The sequence below is a fragment of the Echinops telfairi genome, unplaced genomic scaffold, assembly GCF_000313985.2.
Source record: "Echinops telfairi isolate 266 unplaced genomic scaffold, ASM31398v2 ScPeMD7_2291;HRSCAF=2852, whole genome shotgun sequence".
Classification (NCBI taxonomy): domain Eukaryota; kingdom Metazoa; phylum Chordata; class Mammalia; order Afrosoricida; family Tenrecidae; genus Echinops; species Echinops telfairi.
Window position 1 is genome coordinate 46,055,052 of NW_022106189.1, and position 27,082 is coordinate 46,082,133.

Sequence of the window (27,082 nt, forward strand, 5' to 3'; positions counted from 1 at the left end):
GGGCTACAAAAGCAGGTGCTTCACTTTATTCTGGAGCACAAACATTGTTCATTGCCAGGGGAGCACCAAGTCATTATTTTTATTTCTGAAAAGGGGACCGTGGCCAAATAAATTTGGGCACCTGTGAGTTACAAGGAGGGCACTGATTGGGTAGAAATGGGGTCGGTCCTGAAACTTGTGATGGGGCCAGAGGGGCGGATAATCAACGAATCACTCCTGCCAACAGATCTAGCACACTTAACCTCATCGGAAGACATTAACTCATCTTTGTCTGCTGTTAAGCCACTTCCCCCATAAAACCACGATCTCTATACCAAGGGCTTAAGTGGAAAGCAATTGTTTTGAGAATGAGGGCAACAAATGTACAAATTTGCTTGACATAAAATGGGTGGATGTATGGATTGTGATGAGTGGTACGAGCCCCCAATAAAATGATTTAAAAAACAAAACAAAACAAAAACCGCGATCTCTCCCATGCCTGCTTATGCCAGCCAGTAACCTTGCTGAGCCTGAAGACTCTTCATCCAAGATCTCACCTTAGAAGTCTGACTGGCTCCCCCCGGCCACGCCCACCAGCCACCTTCAATGATAACTAGATTATCGGTCCAGCGAACTCCAAGTACAAATTGTGACCCAAGAGGAGATCCACTCCACTCCCCAAGGATGTGCACACAGGCCACGGTATTCTCCGCCGCCTCATGTGCATGGGAAAGTTGGCCATTGCATAAAGACGACGAAGAAGGATGGATGCATTTGAAAGTGGTGCTGGAGACGAGCACTCAGCGTCTCGTGGACCTCCAGAAGAACACCCTAATCTGACTGGGGAAAACTACAGCGAGAACGCTCCGCACAGGCCCAGCCGGTGAGACTTGATGCCCCGCACTTCAGACATGTCAGGGGAGACGTCCCTGCCGAAGCACCTCCTGCTCGGTCAAGCGGGGGCAGCGGGAAAAGAGGAAGGCCCTCGGCCCTCGGCCCTCGACGAGATGGACGGGCCCAGTGGCTGCAGCCACAGCTCAGGCACAGAAGCAACGGTGAGTATGGTGCAGGGCCAGCCGTTTCATTCTGCTGTGCAGAGGGTCACTGTGGGTCGGGACCAACAAGGTGGCCCCTAACAACATCGATGACATCCAGGTATAGACCTGGGGCCAACCACAAGTGGGATCATGGCGCCAGGTTCACCATGCCGGGTCAGCCTGAGTTGATAGGCCTGGGCCCACTGAGCACAGATCCAAGGAGCCCTGGTGGTGCAATGGTTATGCACTGGGATGCTAACCTCAGGGTCAGCAGTTCAAAATCACCAGGAACTCCGCAGGAGAAACAAGGCTTTCTACACCCGTTAATGAGTCAGAGCCTCGCACACCCACAAAGGGCAGTCTTACCCTGTCCTATCGGGTCACTGAGTCGGCATCGACTCGATGGCAGTGAGGGACAAGCCCAGATGATGGGAGCCCTTGGTGGCACAGTGGTTAAGCACTCAGTTGCTGACCAAAAGGCCGGGGATTAAAGCCCGCCAGCTGTTTTCCTGAGAGAGGTGGGGCGGTCCCTGGTGGAGCAATTCTACTCTGTCCTGTAGGGTCACTCTGGGCTGAGACCAGCTCGAGGGCGACATGGCTGGAAGCCAGCTTGTCCCTGCAGTGTTTCAGCTCCGGAGGTGGGAAAGGGACCTTGGCTTGGTTGGCTCACCGGAGTGTGGACACAGCATGGGCGACGGGAAGTCAAGCTGGAATCCCTGTAGAAGAAGGGATCCTACGGTCTAAAGAAATCGGCATATTCAAGTGCTGGATCAGGTTAGGCCCGTAGGACCATGACTGGACTGCCCAGGGGACACACCTTTTACCACTGGGATGAGGCACACATCCGCGATGTGACGGCCACCCCCATCGTCCTGCAAGGCTGCTGGGACTGCTACTTGATGGAAATCAGAATCGACTGTGGGAACTGTCCCTGCCAACCACGGGGCTGACCATGGGGTAGGGGCCACAAGGCATCACTTAAAAGACAAAATATGAGGTGGGCATGGCTCCCGTAATGGACTCACACACTGCCATCCGGCGGAGTCCCACTCAGCGATCCCATTGGACAGAGCAGAGCTGTTCCCTGTGGGTTTCCGAGACTGTAACTCTTTACGGGAGTAGAGGCCCTGTCTGTCTCCTGTGGAGCAGCTGGTGGTTTCGAACTGTCGACCTTGGGGTTAGCTGGCAGCCCAACGTATAACCCCAATGCCACTAAGGCTCTTTCCCATAATGGCCAGCAGAGGCCAGACTGTCGCCAGAATTGTGTGATTGGTTCGGACTTTGGCCTGGGGCCACTTCTGGTGTCCCAAGGAGTGAAACAGATGGGAAATCTACTAGACTTCTACTTGACAGTTTGCAGTCTCACCTGACTTGACAGGAGAGTTGTGGCCCCTCCATGGATCCCCAGCTTACAGACCCACCGCCCCTTAATGACGATGAGGCTGGCACCCCTTGAGGAAGACCTCACTGCCAAACTCAAAGGCAGTGACTCATTCTCCAGAAAGAACCCAAGTTCACTTGGGCAAAGCAAACCATCCGACTTTGGAGGGATCGCTGGACCCCAGCTCCCGACACAGCTCACTCTGTCCCACCCAGTTAGAGCAGGGGGTACGGAGGTTAGGGTACTGAGATAGTTACGGTTTATTGTGCCAACCTGGCCGATAAACACATGTGGGGTTAATTTAAAAGGTGGAGCGATAAATGGCTCGGTGAACCTTGCCTTTCTGGTTCTTGGGTCTCTTGCTCTCTGATGGTCGGACCAGGGTGCAGCTGCCTTAGCCAGTTCCCTGCAAGACATCCCCGAGGAGAAGCCACATGGACCTACCCTGACGCAGCCCTGGGTGCTGGAGCAGCTGTGTGGAGACCCCTGCCAGCACTGAGAGGCTTACACATTCACTGACTCGGCTAGGCTTTCTTCCTGCAGTCGGCGTCATTGCGTTTGTTTTGTGAAATTGAGGAGACCTTTGTAGATTGGTGTCGGACATAGGGGCTAATGTTGGACCTATGGCTTTGGGAAGCACTGGGTTGGGATGCTCTCTTATACATATGAGTTTCTGTGGGTTTCTTTCCCTAGTTTACCCAGACTGACACAGTTATCCATGGAGCCTTAGCTCAGATCTACCTCATAGTGGGTCCAGACCCATCCTGCAGCAATCCCCCGCCCTCCCCCTCCCGCCCGGGAGTGGCTAGAACCGACTGACTTAGCAACTGGCTGGGCCGCCACACTGGGTCCCTGACAAGGGAAGGGGAAGCCACTGGGACTGACTGCCCCACCAGGCACATATTCAACCAGAAGCAAAGCCACAAGCCGGAGGGCTGGCACAGATGAGTGTGGCCATCCGGGACTTGCAGGATGAGGGCTGGGGGTTCCCACCGCAGCCCCACTCCCCTCGCTGTGGGTCTGCAGCTCAAAACCACCAGCTCCTCCGAGGACGAGAGATGAGGCTTTCTGCTCCTATAAGACCAGACAGTCCACTCAGAAACCCAGAGGGTCGCTATGCATTGGCATCGACTCAACGGCAGTGAGCTCTGTCCTGTGCTGAGAAGCAGATGGACCTTGGGGAATGACGGTGGATCGTCGTCGTGAACTTAACCAGGTGGCGACTGCCACTGCAGCTGCTGTTCCAAGTGTGGCTTCTTTACTCGAGCAAACGGACATCTCCTCTCCGGGCACCTGCCCGTCGTCTCTTCCTAGTCCGCTTTTAAAGGAACACCAGGAGCCATTTCCCTCTGTCATTCACGCCAGCAACGCGGCTTTACTGTCTCCCATCAGTGCCTATCAATTCCTCATCCCCGTGTCAACATTAAGTCCACAGGGTCCTCCTCCACTCTTCCCTTCCGCAGAATGTCACTCTGGCCCAGTACCTTGATGGCTTACGAACTGGGCTGCCAGCCGCAAGGTCAGCAGTTCTAAACCACCAGCGGCGCCATGGCAGAAAGATGAGGATTTCCACTCATCTTTACAGAGGGCCGGTCGCAGAAACCCAGCAGGGCAGTTCCACCCTGTCCTGCAGGGGTCGCTGTGAGGCAGAACGGGCTCTGTGGCAGATGTATTTTTTGCTTAGGGTTTTCCTTTGACACCAGTGGACGTGGTTCCAGGTGATTTGAAAAGCCACCAGCTCCGAGCGGGACCCAGACTGAGAGAAGGCTCTGGCCCAGGTTCAGGCTGCCGTGGTAGCCACTCTCCCTGGGACAGCAGGGTGCTCGGGGCGACCACGGCAGAGAGCTGACCACAGCACACACCTTAGGACTGAGGAGCAAAGCCCTGCCGCCTTCCAGACACCACGCCTCCTTTGAAAAGCAGCCTTTGGCTTGCACCTGGGTCTTAGTCACAGGGCCACAGCATCCCACCGAGAACCGCGCAGTCGCAGATGGTCATGGCAGCCCCCCCCCCCCTCCACAGAGCGGCGTATGGGAGAGGGGGCTGCAGCAAGACCCGGAGGCACAAGTAAGTCGCGCAAAGACACAAAGATGGGACCCAAACGCCACGGTCCCCACTCCTGTCACATTAACAGCCTTCTCCCAGACTGGACTGAAGGCCTGGGGGGGGGGGGCGGCGTTCCTGGGCCCCCGCTGGAGGAAGAGAGCGCGTGCTGCCTGGTCCACAGCTGGTTCTGCTCGTGGGCAGGCGCCACCACTCAGAAGCACTGCAGCTCTTTCCGGGACCCTCCTCAGGGGCCGTGGTGGAGGGACTTCCGGCCCACCTCACCCCCTGGCTTCCTGGAACCCATCAGCGCCCCTGCCAGCCCCCCCCCCCACGCTGTCCCACCTGCTGTGATGCCCCCGGGGACCCACAGTCAACACAAGGTGGTCACTCGGCGCAGACCTAGAGGAGACTTGGGACACCAGGCCTTACTGCCCACCTCGACAGGTATCTATCTCACAGGTGTGGATGCTGAGGGCAGCCAGTTTGTACCAGTCCCTAGGTTTGAACCTGAGTCTGTCCACCCAACCTCTGACGCTCCCCCATTTGAAACCCAGCAAATGCTTCCTGTGAGGAGGCCAGCCAGGCCAAGTTGTAAGTTCTGAGCGCCACAGGGTCTCTGTGGAAAGCACCCACCTCGTATTGTGCTGGGAACGCAGATGGGGATGGGATCTGACCGAGTGGGTGTGGCTGCACTCAGTACCCTTGACCTGGTGTGCCAGCCTCACTCGCCCAGGTGTGGGGTGCTGAGACCCTGGCCCGTGGGCAGGCCTAACAGGAGGTAACAGAACCAGCCCTGGAGTCCTTCTCCTTGAGGTTAAAAACAAAGCAAATTCCTGAGCTGCCCATTCTGGGACAGGTGTGGCAGCACCTATCCTGGGTGGGGTGGGGTGGGGTGGGAGTGGGCGGCTATGTTTGCAGGATACACTGGAGGAGGGGCCCCACAGAGGGTCATAATTCCCTCTCTTCCACAAGGAAAAGGGGGTATAGAGGGGAAGGTAAAGAGGGGAAGACGGAGGGAGGGGGGGGGAGGACAGAGGGATGGGGAGGGAGGCGGGGAGAGGAGATGCTGGAGGCTGGGAGGGAGCAGAGAGGGAGGTGGTGCCCAAGGTTGGAGGAGAGAGAGGCAGGGAGGAAGGAGGAGGGAGGGGGAGTCAGGGAGGAAAGGAGGTGCTGCCCAGCCTCAGCTTGGCACAGGAGAGGTGGCAGGGGTTGGAAGGCCTCTCCAGAGGGTAGCTGACTTTAGGGATTAAGACAACAAATGCCAACCCGGCCCCAGCCCAGGAGCTCATTTGTGCTAACCCAGAGCTGTCATCTGTTAATTAGGTGCCTGCCTCGGGCTGTTAAAAGCCTATTTCCTGAGGGAGAGGGCTTGGCTTCCATTCTGGGGGACTGGGCCCAGGGCCTGCAGGGGAGCGGATCCCAGGAGGGTGGGGGCAGCTTGGCGGAGTCTCAGAAAGTAGCCCTGGAAAGAAAGCCTGGCCACCTGAGTACTGGTCAGAATCTTCCCCAAGAGCTGGCTCCGCCCTGTGCCTCTGGAGGGCACTGGTTCCCACTTTGGGCACCCCTGCCCTTGCCCCACCCGGGGCCCTGATCTCGAGGCTCAAGAGTGGCCTAGGTGGTCCCCACGTCCAGGATGGCCTGTGGTGAGGGCTCGGCTCACAAGGCCTCCTCAGTGCCCCTGGCTGTCCAGGAGGGAAGCCCCAGCTGGAAGAGGGAGTCACCCTTCAGAGGCCATCTGGGCACAGACTCCTGCCTCATCCCTCCAGTGGCCACTACCACTGCTTGTCCATCCCACAGATGAGAAAACCAGGGCGAGGAGGGGAAGCAGGTGGCCCAGGCAGCAGGGCCCGGCCTGACGTGGCTCCAGCTATGGGCATCCTTCCCTCCTCGCCCCGTCCAGCCCCCTCCTGGAACCGCCCACCACTCTCTGAGCTTCCTCCATAGAAAGTCCGTGCAGGTGCCCTGTGCACCCGCCCAGAACCAGCTCCCCGCAGAACCCCATGCCACCCAGAATCCTGGGCAAGAGCAGGAAGGAGCCGGAGCGGCCATTGTAGCCCACGGGCGCCCTCTGCCGGCCCTTCCAATGACAGCATCTGGCTCACAGCCTGCTGCCCAAGGTGGGCGCCCCCCCCCCTGCCCACACCTGGCTGGCCCACAGCACAGCCGGAAGCTAGCAGGTACAGCCGGGTGGCATTCCCCCTCAGCAGTCTGGCTGATTCCCATTCCCGGTGCTCACGTGTTACAGAACAGCCCGGGGTTTCAGGGGAGACCAGACCCTGTGGGTGTCCTGGGCTGGGACCTGTAAGGAAGGTAACCTCCAGGTCTTTCTACCACAGCACTTCTGGGTGAGTTCAAAGTGCTCCTATTCAGGCCAGGAACCGAGCTCTGTGCCACCCGGGAAGCCCCTCACCCCCTGCAAACGCCCTACCATCGATCGAGTTGACGCCTGCCCACCTACAGCGACCCTGTAGGACAGGGTAGAACTGCCCCTGAGGGTTTCTGAGACTGTCTATAACGCTTGACAAGAGCAGATAGCCTCCTCTTTCTCCTATGGAGCAGCTGGTGGTTTTGAACTTGTGACCTTGAGGTCAGTAGCCCACTCCGTAACCACTACGGTATCAAGGTTCCTCCCTGCAAACTGGGGGTGGGGGTACATAAAAGCCACCCCCACATCCACATGCCACTGGAAGACTGAGCACGGCCTCCACCCCCGGCCCCATCCCTCCAGGTGGCGAGACTGGCACCCACCTTGGCCAGTCAGAAACCAGAGCCGGCCCCACCGCGCACACTCAGTGGCCACAGCCTGTAACCAGCCGTCTGAGCATGGGCCGGCCGAGCGTCTGCTGTGACCAGAAGCGGTCTGAGCCATGGTGGGGACCTGGTCTCACCCCGGCTGCTGGGCCAACTTGTGACAGTGTCCCCAGCTCCGAGCCGATGGACAGACGCTCCCTGCCGCCCTGTAACTCCTGGCTTGGCATAGAGAGCTGCCTGCACAGGACTTCCCGCGTCTGCTTCCCGGCAGGGAGGTCCTCTCCCTCTCGGCTGCGCTCATCACAAGATCAGGCCACCACTGTCCCTCCTCGAGCTGTCTGGAGAGCCACATGGAGGCTGGCCCAGTGGAGGGGCTTGGGCACGGCCACGTGCCATGCATCAACTGCACACGACCAATAAACTACCGCATGATGGAGACGGAACTGGGGCTGGCAACGATGCCATCCTTGTAGGACCCGCAGAAGGAGCCCTGGTGGTCAGTGGGCTCAGCAGAAGCTCAGTAGTTTGAATCCACCCGCTGTGTCTAGGGGCCAAGAGGAGGCTCTCTGCTCCCTTAAAGATCAACAGCCATGGAAACCCCAGGGGCAGTTCTCTTTCCCACAGGGCTGCTCGCTGCGCACAGGGGACAACGGGAAGGCAGCGGGCTTGGCGTTGGTTTGGGATCAAACATCCATGCCTGGATGCCACCGGGAGAAGCCAAAGCGCAGACCTGCTGAAAGAGGCCTTGTTGACGAGGAGCAAAGACGCCAGAGCGAGTGGCTCTTCCCACGGCTTCCGAGGCTGTGACCCTGGACAGTGAGGACAGCGATGCCAGATGCCACCAACGTAGTGTCGGCAGGAGCAGCAGGTGAAACCAAAACCCGACTGGCGAGTCCATGCCAACTCTGAGCGGCCCTGCAGGACAGGGCAGAACTGCCCCCGTGGGCTTCTGAGACGGCAGCGCCTGATGGGAGTGGAAAGTCCCCCCTTTCTCCCAAGGAGTGGCTGGTGGTTTTGAACTGCCGAGCTTGAGGTCAGGAGCCCAGCGTGTAACCAGATCCCACCCACAGGGACTGCTGAAGGATGAATCATCAGCCTTGGCAGAGCCGCCGGAACCTGTTCCTGAGGATGGCCGATGGCAAGACTCATCCCGCTCCTGTCAGAGGGAGGGCCAGCAGGAAGGCAGGGACCTTGGGGGGCGGGGGGGCTGGACACAGGGGCCCCGGCAACAGACTCAAACATCACGAGACCATGAAGATGGAGCCACCTGCTTCCTTCTGGTGCACAAAAGGCCACCCGCCATGGGCTGGCGCCGATTCCGCAGCCGTAAGAGCAGCGTCTGTGTGTGGGACACCACAGACCACGGTAAAGAGAGGAAAGACTGGAATGGCAGTTACATCATGTCCTGTCAACTTGAGTGAAGGGGTGGGGTCTAGCCTGTCAATCAGGTCCCAGTCAGTCATGCCTCTGTGGGGACATGGCTTTCTCCGGAGGATTCCAGTAACTCCTGACTTCTCCCTGGAGGATGGAGGGACGCACTCTCTTTCTGCTTGACATTCCTATTGACAAGCCACATGGAGCTATACTGAGGAGCCCTGGAGCTGGAGAAGCTACCTGGAGACCTCTGGCAGCACTGAGATGCTTCCATCGTCACTGGATCCACAAGACTTTCCAATCACTGGCCTGTGATCTTCCTACATTCAGCATCATTGCATGTGTTGTGAGTCTGAAGAGGAATTTATAGTCTGGAATCAGACATAGGGGCTAATATGAACTTAGGGACTTGATCTGGACTGGGCTGGGCTCTTTTCTCAATATACAATTACTCTCTATATAAAGCTCTTTCTTGTATACATGAGTGTTTAAGAATTTGTTTCTCTAGTCCACCCAGACTAACACAACGGGAGCGGTCAAGGATTTCATCTTGCTTGGACCCTCAGTTGATGCTCACGGAGAGAGCAGTCAGGAAGTCAGGCGGCACCTCGCATTGGGTCAATCTGCTGCACGAGACCTCTTCAAGGTGTTGGAAAAGCAAGCATGTTCCTCTGAGGACAAGGGTTCACCAGACCCGAGGAATCATGTTATTTTCCATCGCCTCCTTTGCATGTGGAAGCTGGCCATTGGCTAGGGAGGGCCAGAGAAGAGCCGGCTGCATTTGAAGTGCGGTGCTGGAGAAGAATATTGCGAGCAGCATAGACCACCCAAAGGACAAACCGATCCGTGCGGGAAGGTGTACAGCCAGAGAGTTCCTTAGAGGTAAGGATGGCGAGGCTTCCTCTGCATACTTCGGACGTGTGGTCAGGATAAACCAGCCCCTGGAGAAGGACATCACACTAGGTCAAGTAGAGGGGCAGCAGAAGAGGAAGGCCCTTGATGAGATGGATGGACACAGCGCTATGGCAATGGGCATTGTGAGGATGGAGCAGGACTGGCCAGCGTTTCATCATTCTGCCGTCCACAGGGCGGCCACGAGGTGGATGTGACTCAGGCATCTGACCATACGTGTTACCGGTCAGGCTCGGATGGTGTAGTGGGTGATGTGCTGGGTTTGAAACTGCTCCCCGCTCCAGGGGAGAACGATGAGGCTTTCTACTCCGGTAGAGAGTGACTGTCTCAGAAACCCACAGGGGCAGTTCTACCCTGTCCCACATGGTAGGGTCGCCGTGAGTTGGCGTCGACTGGATGGTAGTGAGCAGTTCAGCAGTTCAAATCCAACAGCTTCTCCGAGAGACAAAGACATACAGCCTTGCCCTACCTTGGGCCACCGTGGCTCAGAGTGGGCAGGAGGATGGTGGGTTTTCAGTGGGTGTAGGCACCGCAGAACAAAGTCGTCTTAGACTTGTGTTCCTGTTATCCCCCAAAAAAAGCTTGTCTTCCTACTACCGCTGGCTCCAAGTTTCAGCAGCAGAAATGGAACTCATGAGAGTCTGAGAGTACAGCCTGCTGGGGGGTCCGGGCCAGTGCAGGCCAGAGGCAGGAGCAGTGGGAGCTCCACGCAGTAGTTCACACTGGTCTCCCAACAGCCCCAGAGGTGGACTGTATTACAACCCATGTTCTAGATGGGTACACTGAGGCACAGAGATGTCACCTCGGAACATGACTCAGGATTCAGCCAGCAGCCTGCCCTACTGGGGGCCCAGAAACTACACACACACATACCCACACACCCGAGCGACGGGGGCAATGGGAGGAACAGTTAGGAGCAGGTTCATAGGGCAGCAGGTGGGTTAGAGAAGGCAGCAGGGGTCATATGGACTCCCCAGATGGGGGAGGGAGGACAGGCCACTCAGAGAAGACCGAGCATCTGGGTCTGTGTGGGTCTTCCCCACGGACAGCTCCAGATGCATTTCATCTTTTTGTCCTTTTAATTCCAATTACGGGGAAAGCCTTGGGCTAGGACAGGCGCAGTGGGGCCAGCACGGTGGTTTTACCTATCCAAGGCAGACTGGCCCAATGGAGATGGCAGGGGAGGTTTTAAATCTCTTTTTAATTAAGGGAAAAGCCTGGCTTACTTCAGGGGTGAGCTGATGCCGAGGGTGGCCACTGGGAGCAGGAGTCCTGTCTCCCTGCCCTGGCCAACCCCCTCTGCTCCAGGGCCTGCCTGTCCACCCCTAGCTCAGCCCCTGGGCATCTCAAGGGCCCAGCCCAGCACCAGTCCCTCCAGCAGCATCTTGGGGACTCATCTGTAAACCCCACGAGGGCCTGAGGCAGAGCTGACAGGGTCCAGTGTTAGGGGCTCCCCCAGCAGCCATGCATGTGTCCCAGTGTTCGCTGCTGTCCCATGCCGCCTCTCTGGTCCCTTGTCTTTGTCCTCCCATCTCCATTGGCTCAGTCCCCCCGAGAGCCTAAGTCAGGGTCCGAGATTGACCCTTCCCTGGGCAGTGCCATCGCTGTATTCTGACCACAGGCCAGGTGCCGGCTGCAGGGCTCTATGGCTCTGGGCCCTGGAGACTGGGGCCTGGGAGGTGATGCACGGGCGTGAGGAGCCCAGCATACCACACCGCCGCAGCACCCCCCCACCCCCCCACCCCGCTGCTGACAGCCATACCCATCACCCTCCTGCTGCGCCACTAGGCCCCCCCCCCACCATGGGCAGCATGTGCTGAGGGTTAGCTGAGCTAAATCCCTGCCTAAGCCAGGAGGGCTGCCTGCTCAGCCCCTGGGGACAGGGTGGGGTGGTGCATGGGAAGCTCCATCTGCTCTGACCAGCAGTCCCTGCACCTCGGTGCCATGGGGGGAGGGGCGTGGGCGGTGGCTCTCAGCCCTCCTCCTTCCCAAGCCTTCTGGGCAAAGCACAAATCAGAAGGTGCCCAAAAGAGTCTTGGATTGGACCCGGCACCGTTAGGTTCCCAGTCATGCTAATGGGCTTCTGACCTTGGGCAGGTGGTCACCCCAGCTTCCCCTGAAGGCAGGGCCCTTACACTTGGATAGTGCTCCCACCCCCACCCACCCCCCAGTTGCTCCAAAACCGGGCTTCCCAGAGGCTCCAGCAAGCAGCAGAGTCAGACCTGTCCTAGGAGGCTCTGGGGAGCCCTGCGGGTGCAGAGTTGAGGGGCTGGGCTGCTAACGTGGGAGAAGCCAGGTCGAGGGTTCAAACCCACCAGCTGCTTGGGGGCGGCGGGAGCGCGGAAAAATTAGTTGGCTTCGCTTAAGATCCATAGCCTTGGAAACCGCACGGGACAGTCCTCCTCTGTCCTTCAGGGTCACTCTGAATAGCAATGGGCTCGAGGGCAGTGAGTTTGGATGAAATGATTCTATTACCCTATGACGCTATCCCAGTGCTCCCCAAATGGGGCAATACCCTCCACCCCGCCCGCACCAAGGCCGGGGCCAGACCACTGCGGGGGGCAGCAAACGCAAATACCTACACTGGATCCTGGGTTCTGCAGTACAGGTTTTCAGGCTTTCGTCCCCAGGGGGACACTAATTTTCTTTTTTTGACAAGGAGGAGGTGTCCCAAGCACATATGGAAACCAATGCCCTAGAAGGAATTCCTGGTGCCACTTCAGCCTCCACAGCCCTCCTGCCTCAGTGACCTCAGCCCTCTACTTGGCCCCTCGCCCCCAACCCTACTCCCTGACTCCTTTCCTCACTGTTCATCAACTCCCCAAGCTTGCTCCTGACCCAGAGCCTCCAGGGATGGGCAGCTTGAAGGGACCAGACTGCCCTGGGGGAGTCGGTCTCCATGATGATGTGGGAGTTTGCTGCTGCTGGAGCTGGCACCCTGCACAGAACCCCAGAGGCGCCCCCCCCCCCACCACCACCACCCAGGGAAGCAGCCCTACGTCACAGCCAGCCAGCCTGGTGGGAAAGCCTGTACCTTTCATTATCTCCCCCAGGACCGGGTCAACCACGTCCTCCCCCCACCCCACCCCCCATACACATATCCCAGGCACTCGTGAGTGGCTAGAGGTGGCGGTGCCAGGTAGAGTTGGTCTCAGATCCTTCCCCAAGCCTGGTGCAGAAGGCAGGCCCCCTGCAGTCCATCTCACAGACGCTGAAACCAAGTCTTGCTCAGTCCTACCTGGCAAGCCCAGATCCAACCATCGTCGTTTCTAACCCACAGTGACCAGTGCACCACAGAGTGGCACACCGCCCAGTCCTGGGCCGTCCTCACCGTTGCTCCTGGACTTGAGCCCACGGCTGCAGGCACCATGTCAGTCCGTCTCCACAAGGCCTTCCTCTCCTCGCTGCCCCTCTGCATGACCGAGCATGATGTCCTTCTCCGGGGACTGGACTCTCCTGACAACATGTCTACAGTGTGCAAGACGGTCCCGTGGGTTTCCAAGGTTGTAACTCTTTATGGGCACAAAAGGCTCCTCTCATTCCCCAGGTGGGTTCAAACTGCTGACCTTGTGGTGAGCACCTCAACCCGTCTCCACTACACCACCGGTTCCCTGGGCTCCTCCCCACACATTGCAATCATTGTGAGTGAGGAGAGTCTTAAAACATCTCTACAGCCACGCCGACCCATGGCAACAACCCCGCAGCACAGGGCACACCTGCTCCTTGGGCTCTCAAGACTGCAAACCTTCCCAGGAGCAGCCAGCCTGGGAGTGGCTGGTGGGTTTGAACCGCCTGCCTTGCAGTGAGCAGCCCGGCACCCCCAGGACTCTGTACAACACGGGCGTGTGCACACGAGAAATAAAGATGAACACTGGACAGGCCAAATGACTTCTTTAGCATCAGGCAGCTGACACAGGTAAGAAACAGATAGGACTGGCACCAAACTTCCCCAACCTCCGGGTCGGGGTCCTGCTGATGTGCCCAGAGGCGGCTCCAGGTGAAGACTTCACCTGCAGGTCCAGGTGAGGACTGAGGGCACCTGTGGGAGGGGTGGTGCTGGAGTGTCCCGGTGGTCTCAGAAATGTCTGAGAGGTCCTGCTGCCTCAACACTCTGGCAGTGCAGCCCTGAGGGTATGGATTCCACCACAAATCTCGCCGGCTGGTCAGTGCAGCCAGCTGACAGGGGCTTGCCCAGCCCCACTTGGCTTGCTCCCGTGGGGGCCTAGGGGCAGGTGGCCCTGGCGATCCCTCCTCCTCCAGCCAGGTCTTCTCAGATGGCATGCACTGGGTGCTTTCAAGAACAGACATCTCAGTCCTGGTGTGGGAGGCCCGGCTCTCCCCGAGGGCTGCAGAAGAGCAGCTCTGGTCTCAGCATGGTCACATGGCGTGCCCTGTCTCTCCTCCTCGCTGACAAGGACACTCACTGAGTTAAAGTTTATTGTGCCTATCTGGCCGATAAACACAGGTGGGGTTCATTGAAGGGCAGAGAGATAAATGGCTTGGTGAGTCTCGCCTTTCCAGTTCTCGGTTCTCTTGCTTTGTGATGGTCGGACCAGGGTGCAGCTGCCTTAGCCAGTTCCCTGCTTCAGCTGGCAAGGCTCACTTCCTGCCAGACATCCCTGAGGAGAAGCAGCATGGACCTATCCCGTTGCAGCCTTGGGTGCTGGAGCAGCATTTGCGGAGAACCCTGCCAGCACTGAGATGCTTACACATTCACTGATTCGGCTAGGCTTTCCTCCTGCAGTCGGCATCATTGCGTCCGTTTTGTGAGATGGAGGAGGGCTTTGTGGATTGGTGTTGGACATATGGGTTAATGTTGGACTTGTGGGCTTGGGCAACATTGTGTTGGGGTGTTTTCTTGATGCACACTTAACCTTTATATAAAATGCTCTCTTATGCACATGAGTTTCTATGGGTTTGTTTCTCTAATATACCCAGACTAACACACTCACAAACCTATGTTCAGGGAGGACATGGTGGAACTGCCCCACAGGGTCTCCCAGGCAAATACCTGTGCACGAGGAAGCCCACTGCTATGTCTGGTAGGTTTACCCCGTCCATCTTCCCATTGGGAGCCGAGCACTTTACCAGGACTTGTCTATAAGGACACCATTCAGAAAGTGGTAGCTTCACCCACCCTCCTCCCCGTGACCTTAGATGAACTGATGACATCTCCAAGAGCCCTGGGGGCGGGGAGGCTATGTGCTGGGCTGGCTGAGAGCCACAAGGTCAGCGGTTTGAAACCACCTGCCGATCCACAGGAGAGAGGTGAGGCTCTTGACTCTCGACACAAGTCACACTCTCGGGAGCCCCTGGGGCAGTTCTACCCCGTCTTACAGGGTTGCTGTGAGTCGGCATTGGCCCAGTGGGGGTGGGCTTGGTTTGCAGTTTGGCGGGCTCTTCAGCCATGGGCATGTTCACAGGTGCTACAGGTAGGACTGCAACAGGCTTGGGTGGGGGCATCACTCAGAACCTCGGAGGTACTGCTGGAGACTGTGGGAAGGGGCCGTACGAGGTGATGGTGGAAGCCAGGACTGTGGCAGCAGTTTTCCAGGTTCAAGTCCACGTAGGTCCCCTGCTGTGTGGCTCCAGGCAGACTGTGCTGCCTCTCTGTGCCTCTGTTTCCACACCTGGAGACTGGGGATCCCAGCATCACCCACCTCCCAGTGTTGCTGTGGAGACAGAGTGACCCAATGGTCCCCACAGGGTCCACAAGAGGTCCAGCCTGAACATGAGCCAGCCCCCAGTTGGTGATGTCAGGCGCCGCCCAATTGGTTCTGACCGACAGCGACCGAGGAGGCGTAACAGAATTACATGCCGCCTGGCCCTGGTCCTAGTTAGACTCAGCCAACTCCTTAGTGGCAGAACCGATAAGCACTTGGCTGCTAACCCGAAGGTCAGAGGTTCCAACCCACCCACTATGAGCGAGAAAGGCGGGCACTTGGCTCCAATAAAGGTGGCAGTCTGGAGAACGCTCAGTCTCCATGCCCTCGAGACTGGAAGAAGCAGATGGTGCCCGGCTACACCCCCCCCCCCACCTCCCACCTCCCCACCGCTCTTAAAGGGAGCCCATCAGAAGACCCTGGATAGAAACTACGGAACAGAACATAAGATCCTAACAGCAACCAGCTCACTGGCTGGACAGAGACGGGTGGCCCCCTCAACACTGTGGTTCCCTGTCACCGTTGTACCCGGGCACTGAACTCCCTCTTAACTTTCAGCCCCACAGTGGGCAGGCCTGTAAGAGGGCCGGGGAGCAAGACACAGATGAAGCACGCCCACCTTAGACTCATCAGCCACGAGATCAAAGGGGTAGCAGCACCTGCCAGTGGACCAAAGTCAGTTGGGCAAGGAGAGGAGGAGGGACAGAAAGGGGACCCACGAGGAGGAAGTGGGCTAAGACAGGTGCCATGGTGGGGTCGGCTATCCGAGAGATGAAGCAGGCTCCTGAACCGTGGAGCAGAATGAGCCACAATGTAACCCTTCATCCGGGCAGGGGTGGGAGTGCACGTTCTTAACAGGATCTCTGGGGCAGCGGTGGATTAGATCTTGAGGTGCTCACTGAGAACCCTGCACTTTGAATCCACCAGGCTCTGTGTGGGAGAAAGACGAGGCTCTCTACTCCCGTCAAGACGCACAGCCTCAGAAACCCACAGGGGCAGCTCTCCTGTTCTATAGGGTCACTGTGAGTGGGAGCGACTCTGCAGGGGGTTTTGAGCGAGCCTTCTTAATGCAGACGAGCAGCTGAGCAGCTCCTGGAGCAGGAGAGGAAGAGGAGGCAGAGTGGGAACACGTGCTTGGCTCTCCCGAGAGGCCGGAGTCTGGGGTCTGCCTGGGATCAGTGCGGATAAAAGGGGCTCTGGGTGCATCTTCCCAATGTTTCAGATTCTGGGTTGAGTAGCCGCAGGGAGCAGTGTGCCTGGAAGGGGTGCTGGGGGGCCTCAGGCCAGGGAAGTGCCCTCTCAGTGCCCCCAACTCTCATGGTCTGTGCAGAGCGAGATGGAGCCAGTGTCTCCCCCTACCCACCAGGCCTCCAGGCAGGAGGGTCCAGGGCTGGGGTGCGGGCTGCCCTGGGCTGAAGGGTGTCCAGGGTGCATAGGAACAAGAGGAGGGGCTGGAATGGCCGCTGGGCCAGCAGTCTGTTTGGGCACATTGGGGCGAGGTGCCCCTATGCTGGTCAGCAAGCTCTAGGCCACAGGAGGCAGGCTGACTCTCACAACACTCCCCACAGTCACCCTCCCAGAACCTTCACCCCAGGCCTTTCCCCCCTCCAGGCCTGGTCAGATATCCCGGGTGTGTCTGCACAAAGCAAACATCCCATGGGCACCCGGGCCTCCTTATTCTGGCTCTGCACAGCCTGCACTCTGAAGGGGAACCTGAGGCTTAGGCTTCCCACTGCCAGAGGCCCGCTGGGAGGTAGCTAGCATTAACAGAGTGCTTACTAGGTGCAGGGGTCCCCCAGTGGTGCCCGTTTCTCCGGGGGGAAGCAGCAGCCTCCCACCCTCTCCCACTCCCAGGCCTCCATGAGAGCTGGAGCGGGGAGCCCCCACGTCTTACCTTTCAGGCAGGACAGCTTAAGCCCCATGTTGGCTCCCGGGCAGGCCTGTGGAGAAAGCAGAGGCTGAGGAGGCTTATTTTGTCTCTGCCACGGGTTGCCCGGCACCCCCCAACCCAGGCCTGGGAGGTGCAGAGCAGGTTCGGCGCCCACTGACTACACCTGGCCTCAGAGGCCTGTGGCGGAAACTTTCAAGGGCATCGAAGCTCTGGCGAGGAGGTGAGCCAGCTGCTGGAGCGCAGAGTCAAGGCCAGAGGCTGCCACTGTGAGCCCAGACTCGCAGCGGCCCAGAGCCGGCCCCTCTGGAAGAAGCAGGCCGCTCAGAAGCTGACAGTTCAACTATCGGGCTCCCGTGTGTCCTCATTCCCATGTGGGGGTGGGGGGCGCATGGAAAGTGTGGCAAAGGCTACAGCTCAATGGTGCTTCTTGTCCTCACTGCGCACATGTGGAAGTCTACGCTCAGAGAGCTGACAGCACCCCACCCCCACCCCCTGCCGAGGCCAGGCAACTCCTGAGAAGGGACCTGGATTCGGCTCCGGGACACCCTCCACCAACACCCCTGGCCTGCACAGCCCACCCTCATTCACTCTCTCTGGTCCTGGGCCAGCAGCACCTGGGCACCTGGGAAGTTGGCAGCAGTGCTACTGCAGGCCCACCCAGGCCCCGGAACAACATTTTGACAAGCCCCCCCAGAGACCCCAGGGCTCTGTCGGTCTCTGCAGGCACAGTCGGGACTGTGCTGGGCTGCTAACTGCAGTTCAAACCCATCAGCTGCTCTGGGGCAATCATGTGGGAAACAGCGCTCAGAAGAGAGTGCATGGGGACAAACTCTCGATGTTCCTTTGCTCAGGAGCCTGGGAGGCAGGGCTCCCGGGGAGGGAACCTTCACGTTCGTGGGCTGGAGATAGGTCCCACTCACATTCTCCTAAGTTGTTGTTCCCCACCAGGTCCCCCTGTAATAATGCCAAATCTAAGGTGCTGTTTGCAAACACGGTCACTGACCATACGCTTGGAGCTCAACTGCTTGAAGGGTATCTGTCTGGAGGTTGTCAGCCATCTAAGGCCATCAGACCCTATTACCTGTCCCACCCTAAGTAGAGCCCACTCCTGCTGATAAGGACAATGGAGGTTTCCCAGGAGAGGAGCTCAAAGACACCCAAGGTCAAGCCAGCTCAGAGATGACCAAGGTTGGGCTGCCATCGTGACTCCTGAGCTGCCCATCTTGTTACGTGCCTTCCTATCGCATGTGTGCCCCTAGCTCGTCCCCCTCCTGTGACAGTACAACGCCTTCCTGTGACGTGCATGCTTTCCACGGCCCTCGTGCCCGAGATTATATAAACTCGTGAGATTACATTCCTCCCTCCTGCTCTGCTCGGACCTGGCTCCTGAAGCCATGACTGTGGAGGCGAGACCTTGCATGCTTGATCTTGTCTGATGTCTCTTTAACTTACCCCTCAATTACACAACCACCCCCTTGACCCATTGGGCTGTGGAGAGGCTGGTCCCCCACTGAGAAAGATGAGGCTGTCTGCTCCCAAGTAATATGCAGATTTGGAAACCCTCTATAGGTGTGCTGTGAATCGGAATTGACTCGATGCAAGTCGATTGGCTGTTTCAGGAGACCTCATGGTGCAGTGGGTTACGTTCTGGGTTGTTAACCTCAAGGTCAGCGGTTCAAAACCACCAGCCACTCCGCAGGCGAAAGATGAGGCTTTCTCCTCCGGTAAAGATATATTGTTGGTGGTGACATACAATCAGTTCTGACCTCCAAGAGGGACCAGATGCACTGCAGAAAGAAACTGTTCACGGTCGTGCACCACCCTCCTAATTGCTCTGTGCCTGAGTCCCCTGATGCAGCCACTGTGGCGATCTGTCTCCCTGAGGGCCTTCCTTTTTTGCTGCCCCTCCACTTTACCAAGCACGCTGTGCTTCCCCAGGGACTCGTCCTGTACGTGAGTGGCGGTCTGGTACACGCACAGGGGCCGTGAGACTCTGCCCCGTAAGACTGCTGAGTCGAACCGACTGATTGGCAGAGAGTTTGGTTTGGGTTTGGAGACAGACACAGTGGGTCATGGCGGTGTCCCACGGCCAAGGGCAAAAGGAGAAGGGCAGGGCTAAGAGTTACAGCCTTGGAATCTCACAGGGGCAGTTCTACCCTGTCCGACAGGATCGCTGTGAGTCAGCATCGATTGGGTCTATGATTGATTGATGGATTTAGTCATTTTTTTGTCTGTGAAGTCCAGGAGAGGTAAATCATAGAGATAAGTCCCTGGCTTGTTGGGGAAATGGGAGAGGAAGTTGGAGGGGAATGGGGGAGCTAATAGCCGTGAGCACCAAAGGAAGGGAATGTTCTAGAGCCGACTGTAATGACAACTGTCCCACTCTTGTTCACACGACCGATCAACTGAAGGGTATGCTACATGATGTAGATGTCAATTAAACGACTGTTAAAAAAACCCACCACCACCCCCAGCTGCTCTCTGGACAAAGATGAGGCAGTCTCCTCCCCTAGAGATTCACACTCAGAAGCCCACAGGGGCAGATCGACGGGTCCCATCGGGTCACGGGGAGGCTGAAGTTACTCCATGACAGTGGGTAGGTCTGGGCTTTGGTGGTTTGAGGTCTGGGCTGGCTGGCACTCCCCAGCCAGGGGTCCGGAGTCTGGCCCACAAAGGAATGCTCTGAGTGGACAGCGATGGGTCCCAGGAGAGGGCCGCTGGAAGTCTGGGCTCCCTGACACCTGGCGTGAGGGAGACCCCAGCTGGAGCTGGTCTGGGGGAGGGGCACAATGACAGCTGGCCAGCCCAGCTGGGTTTGTGGGATCACTTTGGGAAGGTGGAGGAGAGGGGAGGGGTGGGGTAGGCAGAGCAGGACACAGGCCTTCAGGGTGGAAGAAGGAGAAAAGAAGAGGGGGGATCTGAATTTTAACAAAGTGCTCCTGGTCCCCACCCTGACTCACTGAACAGTGCCCCGGAAGTGTCACCTGCAGTGGCAGGTGTTGCCCCCAACCGTGGTGCAACTTTAAAAATACCTAAATATCCACCCTGAACAGGAAACACTCATGGCCCCCCAAAAAGTCTGCCTTAACCACATCTTTGGGCTATTTTTATCTCCCCTGCCTGGACCGGGCTGGAAGCAGGAGTGGCCTTAGGCTGGACCCAGGTGACCAATGGGGTCAGAGGAGGGGAGGCTAGCACCCTGGGGTCCTGTGTATACAAATCAACCTCAGAAAGGGCTTTTAATAGGGACACACAGCTATCATCCTCCTGTGGGGACTCCACTGCCACATGGTGACACAAAGGACATGGCAGGCTCCAGAGTGACCCCAGAAAAGGGAGGGAGGTGACCTTTGTCATCTCCCACTCAGGCCCAGTGACCTCATCTGTGGATGGGCAAGCAGCACTGGCACTGTCATGGGTTACAAGGAGTCTCTCCTAAAGAGACACAGAAGCCCTAAGCCCTGCCCTGTCAGCCGGGCCCTGGAAACAGGGCTTCTTGGAAGATGTTTGGTCATTCCAGGATAGGGTGGGTCCTAGCCAGCGCTGTCCCACAGAGAGAAGCCATAGCCTCCAGCCCAGGACCGCCTACCCCTCAAGGGAAGACCCTCCCCTGGAGCTCCCCTCCCCTCCCCCGGCTCAAGTGGGTGGATCCTGAATGTGGGCTTCAGGCTTCTAGACAGGAGAGGAGGCATGCTGGTGGTGAAAGCCTACCTGCCCCGGGCCCTGGACACTTAACTCAGCCATCACAGCCATCATACCAGCAAGTGTTACTTACTCTCAAGAGTATCTAGAAAGCTCCCGGAGGGGGGAGGGGGGGGACCAGCCCATGCTACAGCGTCTCTATAGGGACAGATAGAGTTGGTCCATGCCTCAGCGATGTCCACCCCCCAGGCTGGAGGGCGCCCCTGCAGAGCTGGCAGATGGTTCCCCGAGAGAGTGGCCTTGCAGCGCTCTGGGCAGGTGGAGTTACAGCCAGCTACATCACCCCTCTGGGTGGATGGAGAACTCCTCACTGTGGGGTGCAGGGCTGGCGACTTCAACCCCATCATCAAGACAAAAGCTCAGAGAAATGACCCTACTGTTTCCAACAAGCTGAGTAGGCGTGAGTGCCTCTCACCTCCCTTCCCGTCCTGCAGCCCGCCAGTGAGCCACAGCTTATCAAAGCCACATTAAGCCCAATTGTCTCTGGTTCCACTCATTATGAACACAGTCATGCAAAAGCAGGCGGGGGTTGGGGGGGACAATTTCATGGGAGGGGGCACACTTAGTTTGGGGTGGCAAGCCTGTGGTTCAGGACTGCCCTCCTCTCCCCACCCTGTGGCAGGAGAGCCACATTCTTCCCTTTCATGGCTGCCCAGGCTCTGCGCACGTCCCTTCCAAGCATCAGATTGTTGCAGGGCAGCGTGAGGTAGAGCAGCTTCTCTCTTGCAGCCCGGCAGAGAGGTGGCAATTCTCTTCTTTGGGGGCCAAAGACTGTGATAGGTAGGTTTATTGTACCAACCTGGCCAACAGGAACATGTGGGATCCATCAGGTTGCAGTTTGACTGGAGGGCAGAGATAAATGGCTCAACAAGGCCCACCCCTCTCTCTCTTGCATTCTGGTGATCAGACCAGGGTGAGACTGCTTTACCTAGCTAGTTCTCTGTCCCAACTTGTGCGCTACACTACCCGTGGGGCAAGCCAACCTGTGGATTGTGTCTCTAGAATTTCAAGTTCCTTGGAGACCTGCTTCACCACGCTGCTGGTGTGCACACTGCTTGAGCTTGAGGCTGGTGGATCCTGTCATCTTGCGTTGCTTGAGTTCAATGTCATATCCGGGCCTGCTTCCCTAAGCTCCTGAGCTGCTGACTGCTGGTGACCAGCCCTGCTATTTGCTGCCTATAGGTGGACTCTGCCTGCATTACCTGAGGGAAGACTCAGCTGTCTGCTTCCTTGACCTTGGTCCCAGCAGCCCTCGAGAGTTGAAAGACTTCCAGTATATTAACTGTTCCACGAAAGTGAGTTGAACTGAGCCCTCTGTACTGCTGTGTGGACTAATTAGCTGTTATATTCCTTAGTGCTGTATAAACCTAGATAGACAGATAGACGATAGATAGATAGATAGATAGATAGATAGATAGATAGATAGATAGATAGATAGATAGAGATAAATGTAATCATAAGTGTCCTGGTTTTGCTTCTCTAGAGAACCCTGCCTAGCACAGAGACTATGATAAAAACCGGCTTTCCCCTTTGGGGGGGGATGGTCTGGCCCTGCTTGGGGCAGTGAGATGGATGTGTATCGGCAAGCTAGGGTACAAGCCACAGCAAGAGAAACCAACCACACATCTCCAGTGGGCTGCTAGTGTTCTGACGCAGCCTTGACCATGGGGGCCAGCAGCTACCAGCCCCCAGCAGTCACGGGGGGAGCAACATAGTTACCAATTCTTGGTAGGCAAGTGGAGAAATGAAGACATTCTTAACAGTCTGAAACTACTCAGCCATGCAGAGAGACGGGGTCCTGGCGCACGCCAAAACACAGACGGACCATGAACCCATGCTGACCCCCAAATAAAAAGTCAAATACACGGCCTTCCAGCCGATTCCCATTCATAGCAACCCGATAGGGCAGGTAGAACTGCCCCTGTGGGTTTCAGACTGTAGCTCCACACGGAAGTACACAGCCTCGTCTTTCTCCCTCACAGAAGCTGGTGGTTTCAAACTGCTGACCTTGAGGTTAGCAGCCCAACCCCTAACCCACTGCGCCACCAGGGCTCCTATTAAGTTGACTGGAGTCCACCAATCACAAAAGGACAAACATTGTGGGACTGGACCCATGCGAAGGAGCAAGACCAAACAAAAAAACAAAACACACACACCATTGAGTGTGTACTAACTCAGAGAGACCCTACAGGGTGGGGCAGGCATGCTCCTGCGGGTTTCTGAGACTAACTGTTTACAGGAGTAGAAGGCCCATCGTTCTCTCGGACCAAACAAAACTATGAGTTGATTGCTATCTGGCCGGCAGCTCTAACTATAGGAGCAGACGTGTGCTATTGCTCTCTAAGCTAGTCTAGAGACAGTCACCCCCCCTGACCTGCCCTAGGCACTGGTGCTAGGTTACTCCTCCAATGAACTCGGCGACCTTTAGGGTTAGGGTACAGCCCACTTTGTTACATAAGTGGTTACCTGTAATAAGGGGGCTTGCATGCTTTTGTATATAAACTGTTGGAAATATAATCTCTCTCTCTGCATGGACCTGGCTCTTGAGGTCGCAGCAGCGGAGGTGAGCCCTTGCATGCTTCGTCTTGTCTGATGCCTCTTTAACTGACCACTCAATTACACAACCACCGCCTGGGGCCCATTCAGTTGTGGGGTTGGCATCCCACAGACAAGTTTGCTGTATTAACTCTTGCCCAAATCACTGTAAGAATTAAGAAAAAAAGAAAAGGTAAGAATTGTTGAGACTAGAGCAATACAGAGAGACTGAGATGACGGTGGTTACCAGCCCCTGGAGAAGGTATCTTGCTTGAGGAAGTGGACGGTCAGTGATACGGAGGAAGCCCCCAGGCGAGATGGGCTAACACAGTGGGTGCAGCCATGAGCTCCAGCGTAAGAACCGCTGTGAGGGTGGAGTGAGACCAGGCAGCGTTTGCTTCTGTTACACATCTGGTGGGAACCAACTCAAGGCCGTGCACAACATCAGACGGCCGGGAGGGGGAGGGGGAAGACGGGTCTTTGTGGAAGAACAGTGAGTTTCTGTTTACAATGGAAAATGTGGCAACGACTATTGGTGATGGTTACACAACTCAGTGTCGGGAGTGGCATGTGTTATGTAACATATATATGCTTACATATATTTACAACATAATTTTTTAAAAGGTTTCTTTTAAAATAAAACTTTTTGTTTGAAAGAAAAAATAACTTTGCTCAAAGAGAAGCCTCACGTGGACTTGACACTGCCTGCTAAGAGACCTTGCTTTTTAGATTCGAGCCCCCGTATCTGATGACCAGTGACTGCTTCAGGGGGACGTGGGGCTGTGAAGCCGGCCCACCGGGACTGAGTCATCTGACCCTGGCACTGGACCGGTCCACACAATTGTGGCTGCTGGTGCATCTCGTCAGTTTTGACTCACAGCGCCTGATGTACAAGAGGAGGAAAGGCCCCATGGTCCTGCACCAGCCCCCGTGTCCATCCATCTAGCCGAGGACCTTCCTCTTTCTCGCTGCCCCTCCACTTTGCCAAGCAGGATGTCCTTCTCCAGGGAGTGGTCTCTCCTGACCACATGTTTAAGTCGGTGAGACCAAAGATCGCCACCCTCGCCTCCAAGGAGTAGCCGGCTGTACTTCTTTCCAAGACACATCTGTCTGTCCTTCTGGTGGTCGTGGTACTTTAGATGTTTCCCCAGCCTGGCCGTTCAGATGCTTCAGTTCTTCTTCGGTCTTCCTTAATCATTGTCCAATTTTCACATGCATATGAGGCAAAGGACAATCCCATGGCTCGGGCCAGGCGGTAACCCCTTATCCTCAGAGCAATGCCCTTGCTCTTCCACACCTTAAAGATGTCTGTGCAGCAGACTGACCCAGTTCTTGGGTCCTTGACTGGCGTTTCCATAGAGGTAGGGCCTCGCTACGTGTGTGGGGCACACACTATCAACTCCTTTCTTGCTTACCTAATCAGGTACATGTCACTGGAACCCTGGCTTGGCCTGTACAACATCTGGCAGGCACAGGTGGAGGGAGCCTGCGTGTCCAAGGGGTGGCTGCAGCGGCCTAGCACAGGACAGTGAGCGAGGGTGGAGCCTGTAGAAACCACCCACCTCCCAGAAGCAGCCAGAGGTCTTTGGGCTGGAAGAGAAGGCTGGCCGAGTCAGGGCTGAGGAGTGGGACAGTTAGTTCAGCTGGGTGGGCCACCAGGTGGGTGGACCCAGCTTCCATGCCGTCGGGCCACTGGGGCTCCCAGCCAGCACACAGCACATCTTGGCGCTCCTTCTTGCAGGCTTGAGATGCCTGCCATCCTAGCCACGGGGGCTGGGCCCTACAAGGAGGCTACAGGCAGGACCCCAGCGGGTGCATGCTGAGCAGTGAGGAGCACACCCACACAGTTGCAGGACCGCAAGCCTGCCTGGCCCTGGGGTGACAGCGTGAGCTCCACAGGGGAGGTGGGGAGGTGTCACAGCCCAACAGGAAGCGAAAGCCGTGGGGGTGGGGTGGGCGCCCACTGAATCCCCACCTGTTCTGTTGCTGGGCAGGCTCACCTGTTCGCTGCTCTCAGTGGCTTGGCCATGGTCATGTGACTGAGCCAAGCACTAGCCCACTGCCCCCTCAGGACCACTGGGGGACAACCCAAGAGCCCCATGCTTATTGTCCGCACGCTCCTTTCCGCAGGTCATGCCAAGAGGGGAGATGTCCCAGGGGCTGGAACCATCCGGCTTCTCCATGTGGGTGCACACGTTGGCTGGGTGACCCCCCTGTGAGTTCCTAGATTACACTGGAATCCTTTGAATGTGGGGGTGGGCTTAGGGGCTTCCTGGAAGCTTGGTCTATCTTCTGCCACGTTAGCTGCCGTGCAGTTGGGAGACCTCAGTCGCCTGCAGACCCCCATCCACAATAGAAATCCCTGCTGCCTGGTCCTGCAACACCCTCCACTGCCACCCCCTTTTGTGGATGGGGCCCTGATGACCCATAGGGCTTTGACTGGCCGGTTCCCAGATGACCATCTCCAGGTGTTTCTGCCTCATCTGTCTGTCCTAGTTGGGAAGCCCCGCTGGGCCCTGCTGGGTATCACAGTGGCACACAGACAGACAGAGACCAACAGCATCTGCACACGAGGTGCACACACCAAGAATCAAGCCAGGGGCAAGAATTCCACTGGGGAGTCAACGCTGCTCACAGTCTACGCAGCATCATCCATGCTAGGGCTCACCTGGCCTTGGGTAAGTCCCTCTCTTTGCTCCTCATTAAAATAGGGATAAGAACCGTGTTTGGGTCGAGCACTCAAATAGAAACGGCTTGCCAACATTAAGCATCACAGCGTTCTCTCCAGCTTCCACGTTTAGGGCAGGGCCCACTTCAAGACCAGGAGGCCACCTACCATGCACTCAAGCCCCTCCTCCCCCGACTTCCAAGAAGGCCTGCGGCTGGTGTTCACCAGCTAAGGGCTTCCAGGGAGAGGAGATTAGACGCGAGCATTCAGCCTCCTTGGGGCTGGCAGAGGGATTAAGTCTTTCCATAAATACACAGCCTCCTCCAGTTCAGAAGGCCCAGGGGCGTGGATACAGAGTCAACGTGGGTGTGGCCCGGGCAGGTAAGGAGGTGACAGGTAAGGGCTCGCTTTCTCCGTTGAAGGACCCTCTGTGACGTGTCCCCACTTGGGGACCAGCCAATGCCTAGGCACCTCAGTTGCTTTATCCGTGAGATGGGACGTCTTGGCACCTTTTGGAAGGTCCTTGGGGACTTGATCGCCATCAAGGATGGAAAGGTGCCCCCTCAGCGCAGACTTCTAATTCCAGCGCGGCCTAACAGCAGGAGGACAGATGGCCCTGCCGCCGGGACCCGCCTACCACACAGGCCCCGGCCTCACTGTGGGTGGCGGGGTCCAGGCTCCCGCCCTCCATCCCGCCGGTCTCGGGCGCGTGCCTTCGCACGGGCCGGCCTCTGTGGTCTGCGAAGCGGCTCTGACGCCCTGGGAGCCCAGGGCCCCTAAGTGAGGCCGTTCATAAATAATAGATTCCGAAATACTCGATCGAGGGGAAATGGTTCCTCCCCGAGCCTCCTGCCCACACCCAGCCGGGCTCCCTTCCAGCCTTCAGGAATGGCGCTGCGGTACATCCCCGAGGGGCGCGCGCGCCCAGAGCCACCGCGCGGGGTGTCCGCTGGGGAGTGGGGGGCGGGCGTCCCCGCGCGGGAACACACCTCCGCCGCCCTGTCGGCTGCATCCTACCCTGAGGTGGGAGACTCAACTTTCCGTAGCACTGCCCGCGAGAAGTTGGGGGGCCGGAGCCCCGCCCCCCTGGGCGCGGACCCTGCCGTGGGGCTCCGGGGACCGGCGGGGCTCCCGGCGGGGCGG

The 27,082-nt window shown here is 57.4% G+C and overlaps 1 protein-coding gene across 1 annotated transcript in view; it reads right to left on the minus strand.

Moving 5' to 3' along the window:
* Positions 1-17,071, minus strand: part of CUNH16orf74 (chromosome unknown C16orf74 homolog) — a 20,975-nt gene extending 3,904 nt beyond the window's left edge. Inside the window, exon 1 of the mRNA XM_045293838.1 lies at positions 17,038-17,071. Coding sequence (XP_045149773.1) covers positions 17,038-17,065 — 28 coding nt within the window. The 5' untranslated portion in view covers positions 17,066-17,071. The remainder of the gene's footprint in view (positions 1-17,037) is intronic.
* Between the last annotated feature and the right edge of the window lie 10,011 nt (positions 17,072-27,082).